This window comes from Myotis brandtii, unplaced genomic scaffold, assembly GCF_000412655.1.
Source record: "Myotis brandtii unplaced genomic scaffold, ASM41265v1 scaffold422, whole genome shotgun sequence".
In the NCBI taxonomy this organism is placed as follows: domain Eukaryota; kingdom Metazoa; phylum Chordata; class Mammalia; order Chiroptera; family Vespertilionidae; genus Myotis; species Myotis brandtii.
The window spans coordinates 1624649-1636820 of record NW_005366171.1 but is presented as its reverse complement, the minus strand read 5'-3'; the positions used below and the strand labels follow the sequence as shown (position 1 = coordinate 1636820).

At 47.6% G+C, this 12172-nt stretch overlaps 2 protein-coding genes across 5 annotated transcripts in view; one reads left to right on the top strand and one right to left on the bottom strand.

Annotated features, from left to right (window-relative positions):
* Nucleotides 1–4775, top strand: part of LOC102241673 (chromosome unknown open reading frame, human C11orf16) — a 31830-nt gene extending 27055 nt beyond the window's left edge. For 2 of the 3 annotated variants that reach the window (XM_014545846.1, XM_005873955.2), the window contains exons 5-7: nt 347–994; nt 2797–3019; nt 4411–4775. In XM_014545846.1, the coding sequence (XP_014401332.1) occupies nt 347–994; nt 2797–3002 (854 nt within the window). In that variant the 3' untranslated portion in view covers nt 3003–3019; nt 4411–4775. Of the gene's footprint in view, nt 1–346; nt 995–2666; nt 3020–4410 lie in introns of those variants that run through there. The other variant, XM_014545847.1, reaches the window with a different exon arrangement.
* AKIP1 (A kinase (PRKA) interacting protein 1) lies at nt 4772–12166 on the bottom strand. Of its 2 annotated transcripts, XM_005873952.2 has the most exons (5): nt 11857–12166; nt 11314–11394; nt 8670–8774; nt 7311–7382; nt 4772–5186 (listed from the first exon to the last, which is right to left on the bottom strand). In XM_005873952.2, the coding sequence occupies exons 1-5, from the start codon at nt 12070–12072 to the stop codon at nt 5043–5045; spliced, it is 618 nt and encodes a 205-aa protein (XP_005874014.1). In that variant the 5' UTR covers nt 12073–12166; the 3' UTR covers nt 4772–5042. The 2 variants fall into 2 exon arrangements, with proteins under 2 accessions (XP_005874014.1, XP_005874015.1); XM_005873953.2 differs by lacking the exon at nt 7311–7382.
* Between the last annotated feature and the right edge of the window lie 6 nt (nt 12167–12172).

Here is a 12172-nt window from a genome sequence, read left to right as displayed (position 1 = left end):
TGGCAGGCTGCCACCCCCCCCCCTCCGCCCCCCCCTCCCACCCCCCGGGAGAAGTGTGCATGGGAGGCAGGCAGAGCAGCTGGGCTGCGCTGAGTTTTGCCTTGGGGAACCCTTATACCCTTATCCCATGACATGGAAGTGGTGGTTGTAATAAAACGTTGCCATTTTCTATTATGCAGCATCCAATCACCGTCCAACCCCCTCCCACCCCCCGGGAGAAGTGTGCATGGGAGGCAGGCAGAGCAGCTGGGCTGCGCTGAGTTTTGCCTTGGGGGATAGGAGAACCCTTATCCCATGACATGGAAGTGGTGGTTGTAATAAAACGTTGCCATTTTCTATTATGCAGCATCCAAAGAAGAAATCACCGTCCACTTCTGGAACGGCAGAACAGCCACAGTGCCTCGGGGCGGGGCCTGGGGGGTGCCCCCTGCTGTCTGGAAGAAGGCTGTGGAGCGGCTGCACTGGCCTGTCACCAGCAGGCCCCCCACTACCCTCCTCTGGGCCCCTTGCTGCTCTCTGCTGGGGCCGGGCACTGGATATGTCACCCACGGGCTTCCACTGGGCACCCCGTTCCTGTGCCCTCCCTGCCACCCCCGCGCCTGCTGCCAGCTGCTGTGCCAGGGCTGTCCCGGCTGCTGCCCTTTGGCTGGACCCACCTGGTGGCCTCTCACCAGGACCTCGGGGGCCAAGGCCGGAGAACAACCAGAGGCGGAGCTAAAGCCCAAGGTGCAGCCTCTGCCCCTAGAGGCTCCCAAAAAGGAGAAAGTGGCCATGCAGGCTCCCATGGCTGTTTCTTCTTCCTCCTCCTCCTCCTCTGAAGAGGATTTGGAGAAAGATCTGGAGGCGGGCCTCCCTCAGAGGCTGGTGGTAGACAGCACAGTCACGTCCGACCCCGTTCTTCCTGAGAAGACTCGGAGGAGGCAGGCGGGCCCGGACCAGCCCGAGTGGAGGTATTGGAGGAGGAACGGGCCTGAGCCGCTTCCTGGGAAGCCAGGTACACCTTCTTCTGACGCAGGGCCGATGCCCTTGCTCCTTCCCTCCCACGGGTCTCTTAGGAATCTGAGCCGCGTGACCACTAAGCTGGGGTTGGAAGTAAAACTTAGGAGAGTGGTCATGTTGAAGGGGAGTCTGTGGTGAGAGGGAAAGGGTAAGGTTTCCATTTAAGCAGTAAAGCCCAGTATGAAAGGCCGGGCTGATTTTTATGCAAAGGTTTGCATCCCTATTGAACAACTAAAGGTTTGCATCCCTGTTGAACAACTGTCCTTCTTAGTCTCTCTGGACAGGGCATTGCCATTGTCTGTTTTTACTGCTCCCTCTCACCCCCCTTTGTCCTTGGAGGCCTTGATTTTTCTCCAGATGAATAGTCAAATGCCTGCAGGTGTTGATCAGTCTTCAACGCCCTGAGAAGCAGAGAAACTATTTTTTGAACATTGGTCATCGGACCCTCCCCTCCGGAGGGCCCTTCAGTAAGTCAGAAGCAGGACACTGCATGATGCGGCTCGTTCTCTCCCACTCAAGGGAGGCAGTGCTCTTGCTGGCAATCCGCAGCCAGCCCCAGGCCTCCTCATCTTGAGCTGGGAAGGGGCTCTCCTTCGAGTATGGGGTCACTTGCTGCTCCGGGAAAGGTAATTCTTGGAGCTGAGCCATGAGAATCAGTGGACCTGTGTTCTGCCAGGGCCCAGTCCTGCACCCAAAGCTGTGGAGTGTAGGCCTGAGGTGGGGTGTGGAGAAAGGGGCATCCCCAGCCCTAGGCACAGACAGGGTACTACATACCACAACTAACTAAACGGTGTGTGCCCAACACCAGAGCTTTTCCTTCTCCCTCCAGACTTTGTATTCTTTAAAGGAAATGTACAGTTTTGTCTCTCACAGACAGGGTACTACATACCACAACTAACTAAACGGGGTGTGCCCAACAGAGCTCTTCCTTCTCCCTCCAGACTGTATTCTTTAAAGGAAATGTACAGTTTTGTCTCCTAACTGTGCCTGGTAGCCATCAATACTGATGCTGACAGTCAGTCTTAGGCTCCGCCTCAGGATCTGCCTCTTACCAATCCTCCTGTATGGGTCCCTCCGCCCTCCACACGTGTTACTTTCAGGTACAGGCAGTGAGGTTCCTGTTTAATCCTAACCTAGCGATCCTGGAAAGGCCAGACTGTTGGCTGCCGGCAGCCACATTGCTCTCCTCCCTTGCTTGTGGTTAAAAAACAGGATTCAATCTGTAGTTTTAAAAGTCAGGAGGGGATGGATTTCTTTTCAAGTATCCCTTCCTTTTTAGATATGGCCCTTTTCCTCAGGAAGTCCCAGGCCCCGCCCCATTCAACCTCTGAACTTTTCCCCATCAGCTTAGGATCTCCTCTTTGTGATCAGTGTGATTGATAAGCTCCTTCAGCTGGTGGTGATTGGTTACCTTTGCTTCCCGCCACAACATTAGTAACAAAGAAACAGAATTTCCGGAGGATGAGGCCCAGAAATCAGGATTTTAAAAAGATTCCCATGTGATTCTAATGTGCAGCCAAGGTTGAGAACCACTGCCCTACTGGCTGTTCTGAAAAATTGGTTTGATAACTTCTACGCAATGCCAAACCTGGTGATCAGATACAACCTTCCTCAAAAACATAATGGCCAGAAATAATTAAGAAAATCTATTTCTTCTTTAAATATAGAGAACCGTGCTAGGAGCTTATAGGTAGTGAAGAGATCCTTTGATCCTTGGCAGAGTTGTACTCTAGTCTCCGGACTCATCCCATCAGAACGGTGGCCTATTCAGCACACCTCATTGAATTTTGGGTTTAGGCAAAAGATGCCGCAGCATCCAGAAAGAAGAGAAGGGCCACAGGCAGCAGGGAGCACAAATGGCAGTAGTGGGGAATACCAAGGAGCTGGTCCTGGAAGCAGCCAACGCAAAGCCTCTACAGACCCTGCCAGACACAGCGGAACACAGGAAACTGAGTCAGAGGACCACTGTGATTCATCAGAGACACCGGAAGGCCTTCGACTAAAAGCCCTGAGGATCTAGGTAAAGCAGCATGGCGGGGAAGGGGCTGCTTCCTTTCTTGTGTGTGTTTTGTTGTTTTGTTTTCAGTTGACATTCAATATTATATTAGTTTCAGGTATACAGCACAGTGGTTAGACAATTATATAATTTCCGAAGTGACCCCCCCCAATATGTCTAGTACTCACTGGCACCATACATAGTTATTACAATATTATTGTCTATATTCCCTATGCTGTACTTTATGTCCCCATGACTATTTTGTAACTATCTTGTTTGCACTTCTTAATTCCTTGGGAAGGGGCTTCTTAAGGACTCCTTCCAAGGTTCTTTGACCTCTTGGGGTCACATCCCCTTTCAAAATAAAAACCATGGCTCCCCTTTCCAGAAAAATGCACATACCCACAATTTAAAAAAATGTTTTTATTGATTTTAGAGAAAGGGAGAGGGAGAGAGAGAGGCACATTGATGTGAGAGAGAAATATCAATTGGTTGCCTCCTGTATGCATCCCAACCAGGGATTGAACCTGCAATCTGGGTATGTGCCCTGACCAGGAATCAAACGGTTAACCTTTCAGTGCATGGGACGACACTCAACCAAGCCACACTGGCCAGGGTGCCCAGAATTATTATATATGAGAGGGATATGCTAGTTAGCCCACATATGCTAATTAGTCACAACCAGTATGCAAGTTGACCATCACTCCAACACACAAGATAGCCGCCCCCATGTGGCCACAAGATGGCCTGCAGGGGAGGGTAGTGGGCGACCGGCCCTGCAGGGGAGGGCAGTTGGGGGCAATTGGGCTGGCAGGGGAGTGGTTAGGGGCAATCAGGCAAGTGATTGGGAGCCAGCAGTCCTGGATTGTGAGAGGGATGTCCGACTGCCCATTTAGGCCTGATCTCAGGGATTGGGACTAAATGGGCAGTCGGACATCCCTCTCGGGGTCCCAGATTGGAGAGGGTGCAGGCTGGGCTGAGGGACACCTCCCACCCAGTGCACAAATTTCGTGCACTGGGCCTCTAATTTTGCATACAATTTCAAAAGGCTTACAGAACCTACAAAGGACATTATAAACTTCTTGGGGGTGCAAGGATCTCCATTTAAATGACCCCTTATTTGGTGATGGGCATGGGTCTGCTTTCCTAAGCCCCATGTCCCTGTGAGTCTGTTTCTCACTAGGAATGCTAACATAGCTCTACTTAAAATTTCGATTCATCACATAAAATGCTGGCATTTTTTCTGAGGAAAGACATGTTCAAAATGAGATGAATAATTAAACTGAAAGGTGCAATAATACTTTTGGTGTGGTCGCTTAGAGGTTAAGGACACATCTATGACTCTTTAAAATCAGTGACTTTTGATCCTTAAAATTACAGTCAGCATACGACCCTCAGGATTCTTTCTCTTATAGGAAGCAAAGGAGAGTGAATACCTGAGGAAGAGTTACAAAGTGGCTGGCACAGCCTTCAGTGGTAGAGTGCAGGCCACAGATGGCAGTCGCATAAGCAGCAGCATCTTCACCCCTTTAAGACTTCCCTGCAGACGGGCACAGGAAGGCACCTGTCCTAAGAGCCACAGGAGTGCTGCCGGCCCGGCCAGGTCTCCCTGCCTGGTGAGATGAGCGTGAGAATGCTGTTCCACAGAAGTCACAGGTCGTGGTCAGCCTGTTTTGGGCAAGTGTATCCACAGCCTCTCTGCCATCTTTTCATAAAGCCTACAGTTGTACATGAATGACATTTTGTTGCTCTTAATACCAATAAAAAGGAATTCTCTTTATTTACAAATCTCTCCTTTTATTATCATAATTATCCTTTAGTTGGAAAGCAAGCAGTAAAAACTATTCAGACAGCATCATTATTACTTTTAGGCAGAAGAGGGTAAGAGGTTAAAAACTTTTGAGGTTAAAATAGGCACTGAAAGAGACAAGCTTCAGGTCTCAGGAAGGCCAGCCTTAAGAGCAGGATTAATGTATAAATATTAACAGAATCATATGGTGGCTTTATTCTCCTTGCTACTTAAAAAAAGGCAACGTGATGGTCTGCATCAGATGGGGAAAACCAAGTCCACACTTTGTCCTGAATCAACAACCACCACGTGAGTCTTCTTGGTTAAGTCATTTGCACCCACAGTGACAGAATAGGTCCCTGGATATACTTCTATGTAGAGGTCCTTAGAGATGTTCTCATCCTGGAAGGAAAGAGGATATTAGTGGGTTAGAGATTTTATATCCCAATGCCCAGGCACCTCCACCAGGCTTCCTTTGTGTGCCAGAGGCCAGATGGAAGAAAGCATTCCTGTGGGAGATGGAGGTTCCATTTTCAAGTCTCAGCCACATAGTAGGACTATCCTTTAGGTAAGTCTCAGTGTCTCCTTAGGCTTGTTTCCTTTTTCTAAGACTTTGGTAATACCTACCTCACATGTGAGAACACTGTAGATGCTCAAGTGTTCTAGGAACATGAGTCATAAAAGGAACACTAGCTGGAGTAGAAAGATAAGAATTGGGTAGAGGAAAAGACTAAGGACATTGTTTTGGGGATCAAAAGCAGACAGTGGCACTTGTCACAGATGAGCAGCAATGGCAAGGCACCTTGGAGTGATGAGAATCATTCTTTTTTTTTTTTTTATTGATTTTTCAGAGAGAGGAAGGGAGAGCGATAGAGGGTTAGAAACATCAATGAGAGAGAAACATCGATCAGCTGCCTCTTGCACACCTCCCACTGGGGATGTGCCCGCAACCAAGGCACATGCCCTTGGCCGAAATCGACCCCGGGACCTTTCAGTCCGCAGGCCGACGCTCTATCCACTGAGCCAAACCGGTCAGGGCAAGAATCATTCTTTTTCATTATTAGGACAGTGAGACATTTCCTTTCTCCTAAAGCTGGGGATACTACGAGTAGATTCCTTCCTGTCATGCAGCAAGTCAGTTGGTTGGCAGAGCCCTCCCTGGACAGACTGGTTCTCCCTGGTGCAAGAACCCTGGAGGCTGGAGTAAAGGGAAAGCTTTATGTTTAGAGCTGAGCTGAGCACAAACCTCCAATGATAGACTTCATGCAAGGCGGGGAAGTGGGTCAGGGCAGGTGTGCAGGCAGCGGGGTCTTAGCTCAGAACAGAGTCGTCATTAAGAGCCCGGCTCCTATTCCTCAGCTGGGATGCCACTCATGCTCACTCAGTGCTCAGAAGGAGCCGCAGGCAGAGCTGTCATTCTCCCCACCACACTCGGTGGGGGAAACCAAGCCCTGGCCAGCAGATTCCACTAGGAGGATAAGGATAATTTGTATACTTCCTCCCCCTCCACATGACAGACAGATCTGAAGCCAATTTTTTCCAAAGCTGCTTTATGTTATATCCTTTCATGTTTACCCCAGTTACTGCAAAACCAGGGGCCTAGAATCATTTAACTGATGTGAATGTATGGGACAACACCACAACTATTTATTGGTTATCAACTATGTAAATAAAAGTAGGTTTCAGAAAATACAGCTATATCAGAACTGCAGAAAGCCAAGGATGCCTCGTTTGTCTGGATAAAAGGAAATCAGGGGTAAGATCAGCATCTGTGCTTCCCACACCGTGAACATCTGGAAGATTAGAGTTACCAAAAGCCAGCAGGTTTTGGAGGCATCTAAGCCTAACTGCTTGCATTTGTACTAGCAGAATATGCGTAGTTGCTAAACTCTAGTATATTCTGAATCCTGGCTAGCACACTGTAGACAAACAAAAACTAAGCAAATGATGGCAGCAAAATGCTGGAGTTCCTTCCCTCAGAATTCCAGCCCTGGCCAGTTCCAGATTTCCTGAGTTTATAAACTAATGAGCACTTTATCCTAAAAATGAGAAACCCATCCCTATATGTTTTTACAGAGAAACATTAGTGGAAAATAGGAACAAGTCCCTTCAAATCTTTTGGAACCCGATCTAACCAAGTGTGTATGTTTCAGAACTGTAGCGATGGTATTCACTTTGTAAGCAGAGGGGTCAGGCCGCTCCTGCTGCTCCAACAGATGGTGGAATTCCAGCAGGACCCGCCAGCCCAGCTGAGCTGTAGGAACTGAGATGTGAATACTTCGCATTCTTTTCAACCACAACTATGAGTCCAGGCACAGAGCACCCCTGAAGCTTCCAGTGGGGGAAGGATACCAAGGAAACATTTGACACTGAACCACAATGTGTGCACTCCCCACAAGGATAAAAACATCCCAACGTGAAAATACTGTGGGCCCTGCACAAAGAGCTCTCGAGTCACCAGGTCAACTGGTTCATGAAATGGTCGTGTGGGGAGGCCAGAGGGGACACCAGGAGCTCCGTACTCACAGGCTGGGGTGCCTCGAGCGTACACTCTGTGGCTGGACAGACGCCTCCAAAACCCAGGGGCGTTTCTTGTCTCTGGAGAAACAAACAGAAACATCAGTGCCCAGGCTCTGACTTCTGGATAATAAAGAGAAATCTTCTCCTACCTTATGAGGAACTAACCATTGTTCCATCCATTTTTCTAAGTTGTCACCTAAATTATTAAGGCTTTTAGTGAATTCTGTGGGGGCATTTTTAGATGTTCACCATGATTATTTTTTATCTTCCTTGGGCTGTGGAGTCAGATAAACCTGAGTTTGAGTCCTATGTCTGCTCTTTGCTGAGAAGGGCAGAATAATTTATCTCAGCCTTGCTTTCCTCATCAATAACATGGGGGCACTAGATTGCAAGGAAGATTTAAAGTGTAGAAGTGCCTGACACTTAACAGGTTCTCAGAAAATAGACTATTTACTGCTTGTCTTGGGAGTGGGGGCGCTAGTAGGGAACAGGTTGACCTGATAAAGTCAATTTCTCACATTTATAGGAAAGAATGGGAGGGATAGGGATGACTCTCGCTCACATATGACCCCCTTATCGTCAGGCCAGAAAAGGGGAGCCAGCGTGCGGGCTGTGGTGTTACTCCTCATATCCCAGGCCGGGAAACAAGAGGGACTTCCAGCGTGCATCCAGCTCTCACTCGTATCCCTGTGGCCACGCTTCCATTCTTTCCCTGAACCCACCGGTCAGGGAAGTCAGAGATCCAACTGTGGATTGGACTCTGGATTTAAGTTCAGTATCTTTGAGTACAACTAGGAGTTTAAAAACAAAAACAAAACCATCTACTCTCCTCAAAAACAACAACGAAGGATTTCTGTTGAATCAGTTTCACAAGTAGAATATTCGTCTCTCCCAGAATGACGTGTGGAAAAAACAAGCAAGTTTGTAGTGAGAGGCCTGTGATATTATCTTTAGGAAAAGTATTTTGTTACAGAGGCGTCCTCTTTGCACTTTCTTTTTTAAAGTTACCAAAGACATGATAGGTGTCACTAGCTTAAGAGTATAAAATATGTGCTCATGAAAAATCTCTTTCCTATCCCTAGATGTAGAAGAGGATATCTGAAGCTCTTCTCATTAACCTGCCTAAGAATCCCGTGGCCCAGGATTGCAGTTTCATCAGAAGATCCCACGGTGGCATCAGTCTTATATTTTGGACATGTTCATGGCTGTAAGTTCTCCAAGACTGGGGTTTGAAACATTTCTGTTGAGCACTGTAATGCTGAGTCACACAGGCATCCAATAATATAGATACAGCAGGAGCTCCCAGACCTGGGGTCTCCCACCTTGGGAGGCTGGGTGCACAGCACAAGACATGAGGATACACACCTGGCCATTCCCGAGGTCCGAGCACAAGTGCAGCTGCGACTTCCCTCTGTGATAACGATAGACGTGGGTTGCCCCTCCTTCCTCTGGCACAGATGAATAATATTTCTGGAGAAGTAACGTGAAAGATGTTGGGTAACCAAATAGATAAATTTTCAAAAAACTGTTACTTGGGCAAAATATGGTTAAGAAGGGAGACAAAAGAGCAAAGATAAGTTACCTGCCTGCTTGACAGGCATCTGAGGTCATCTAACAAATCTTAGCCTGTGTAAGTGGCTGCAGAGAAGGAAACTGCGTTTGGCATCACTTTGCTGCCATCTGCTGCCTCTGTCGGGCAAGAGCTCTGGCCAACTAAAGCTGGGCAGGGCCATGCTCTCTGCCAGCTTAAATAATTTTATCTGCGCCCCCAAGTCAAATACACATGCCCTTTCACCTCCTCTCATGACAAGTTCTAATGAACAGTTCTGTGTTTACTGTCTAAGTCTCAGACAAGGATGAGGGAAGAGAGGGGTGCATCGCCTCGAGATGTGGAAATACAATAGGAAATGTAACATAAACCCAAGAGCTATGCAGTCAGTTCTCCCCTGTGGAGGAAAGGAGGGTGAGGTCTTCAATTTAAGGAGGATAATCCAAAGGATCAGAAAGCCATTACATTTTTCTTGTCTACTTCCTTTCCCCCCTTGAAATTAACCTTAGATGTTAATCCTGTCAATTTCTATTACAAAGGTTAGGGCGTTTCTTATCTCCATTCCAGGGAGTAAAGATTATGTAGCTTAACTACCCGCCTGGCACTTAATTAAGGGGTTGTATCCCCTCCCTAACCTCAGGGAAAAATCCCTACCTGGGGAAACAACCTTTCTCGGAGAGGTGACCTTGGTTAAAACACATGGCGCTTAAGGAGAGCAAACATATTAAGAACAATATGCTATATATGCCAGGTCCCTTGAAACATATGCTGTGCAGATGTTTCTTTCCTGCAGCAACTGTGTCAAGCAGCAAGGATGGACCGGCTTCCGGCACCCCCCTTGAAATTAACCTTAGATGTGCCCCTGATTGTGACTAATGATGAGGACATCGCTGGCCTGCTTGTTGTGAACACAGTGTAGGGTCAGCGTTTAAGGCATGAGACCAAAAGAATGAGAAGCAGGGGAAAGCGCTTCAAGACATGGGTCTAATGAGGTACCTTAGGGGCTGCTTCAACATTGTGAAGGCAAACTCAGAATACTGTTCTGAATTCTATCTCGGAAAGCCAAAGGGTTCTGAGGCTCCATTCCATAATGGATACTTGAACTGAAAACCACAATGAAGAACACCAATTTGCTAAACCTCAAACCAAAGACAAATATTATTCCTTTTACTGAGCGATGAACCCAAGTTTAAGTTGGTCACTTTACAGTAGAGCCCAAGTTATGAATTTTTCTAAAACCATTTAACAGAATAAGGACATAAAAATATTCTCTGAACTATATCTCATTGGCTGGAATCCTGTTCTTGGGAGTCACAGGGATTTTATACAAGATGTAGAAAGATTAGTAATTTTTTTTTTGAATCTTAACATATTAAATTGAAAAGCAGGACAGAAACAAGGTATTCTCTTCCTTCTCCCTTTCAGACCAGCATCCTTACAACCACATTGGAATCATAAAGAAGTTAAGGGTGGAAGAGACCCAGCATTGTTGTAATTCTCAGATGATAAAGAGTGCCTTCCATGCAGGTGATTTCCTTGAATGCTGGCTGGCCTGCCTTCACCATTCCCTCAAAGTACTTAAAGATGACGTTAGTATATACCTTTGAGAAGAGGGTCTTAAAAACCCTTGTTCAGCCATTTCAATGAATGGTACCAAAAATCCTAAGTCCCTCATGCTACAGTTTATGAAATTTCTGATGTTCGTCTCTCAGTGGAAACCAAGAAAGAGACTGTAAAGGCTGGCAAGGATTTGAGAGACCATTTTTTCCACGGGGAAGGGAAGGGTGAGAGCGACTAACTGGCCGAAGGCTTTAGTCAGGATGTGGCAGAACCTGGATATGACTCCTGGGAGGCTGCTCCTGCCATTGAGCCACACCTCTTCCGATGAGGGAGCTGCATCTGTTCACCGAACCACCTTCGTGGCCACCAAGCGATACAGACCACAGGGGCCTACTTAACGACGACATTACCAGGCACTTGAAACAGAGGTTAAATTCCTAATGTAGGGATTTTGTTTCAGTTTTCGTTTCAATACATTTTGAAAACAGAGAGGCTCAGTTCCAGTTTATGGTGACCCTACTGATTTTTTTTAAGACTCCCTGTCAGTTAGAAGTGTTAAAAAGGGCAAATAGTTGGATTTGATTGTTTTAGAATTCAACAAATAAGCTTTTTCCCTCCTACTAGTCTGAAACAATAGTGAGAGCAGAGACCTTTTCTGACTTGTTCACCGCTGTATCCTCAATAACAATTCCTGAATTAGGCATTCAAACAAATAGCTGTTGAATGAATTCTAACATGGATTTACCACCTGGTTTAAATCCTTGAGTGATTACAATCCGCCCACAAAGATGGGGCAGTGTGAACTGGTAGTCTCCAGATTTTCCCTAAATTCCACGAAGACCCACTTTGTGATCCATCACCAGGCAGAACGGGGCATGGCCTCAGCTTACACCAACTTACCCCACACTGACTTGAAGTATAGTCCATGAACTCCGCCATCGTTCTGAAAGAAGCACTGAGGGTTGGGCATCTTTCTTCTCTCTATTTGAATAAATGGCAAGTGACAGGTGAGATCTGGTATTCCCTCCTGGGGAGTGAAGTCATTTAGGGAATAGCTTCCTTTTTACTTTGTGAAAGGCTTAGAAACTTTAAGTCAGTAAGAAGGATCTTACTGAGAAAGAATTCCAACTCCACAAGGAATCCACTGACATGCAATTTACCCAGGACAAAGACTGGTTTGCGGGCTTTCTTCTAATATCAGATGGTAGCAAGTAAAGATTTTTTAAATAAAGTAACCAGGGCTGAGCAGCATCCTAAAGCTACCCAATAATGATCTGTCAAATGTGGCGAGTTTTCAAAGGGCTTTTCCGTTCCTGTCCTGATACTTCACAGCTTTCGCCAAGAGCAAGAGCCCTCAGCTGCTTCCGCGTGGCCCGTGCCCCGGGCCCAGCGGGCCACCGCCGAGCGAATGAATAGGCTGGTCCCCGGCACAGGGGCCCTCACCTCTCCGGGGAGAAGGCGCTGGGGGCCGGCCGCGGGCCATCTTTCTCGGTAGGGCCGCTCCGGGAAAATGCCCCCCACGTTGCTTTCGGCCAGAGAATGCCAGTCCACTGCCCTCCTCTTAGCCCGCTCCAGCACTTCTTGACCCAGCCTAGCCGAGCGCTGCAGGGAACGCCGGTCCATCCCGTTCAGCGCCGCGACCGCCAAATAGTTCTCCATGTCTACCTAAGCGGGTACATACACACACACAAGGGCGGGTCAGCCCGCTGCCGGGACCCGGCTCCAGATCCGGGTCGGAGCCGGGGACTCAACCTCCCCA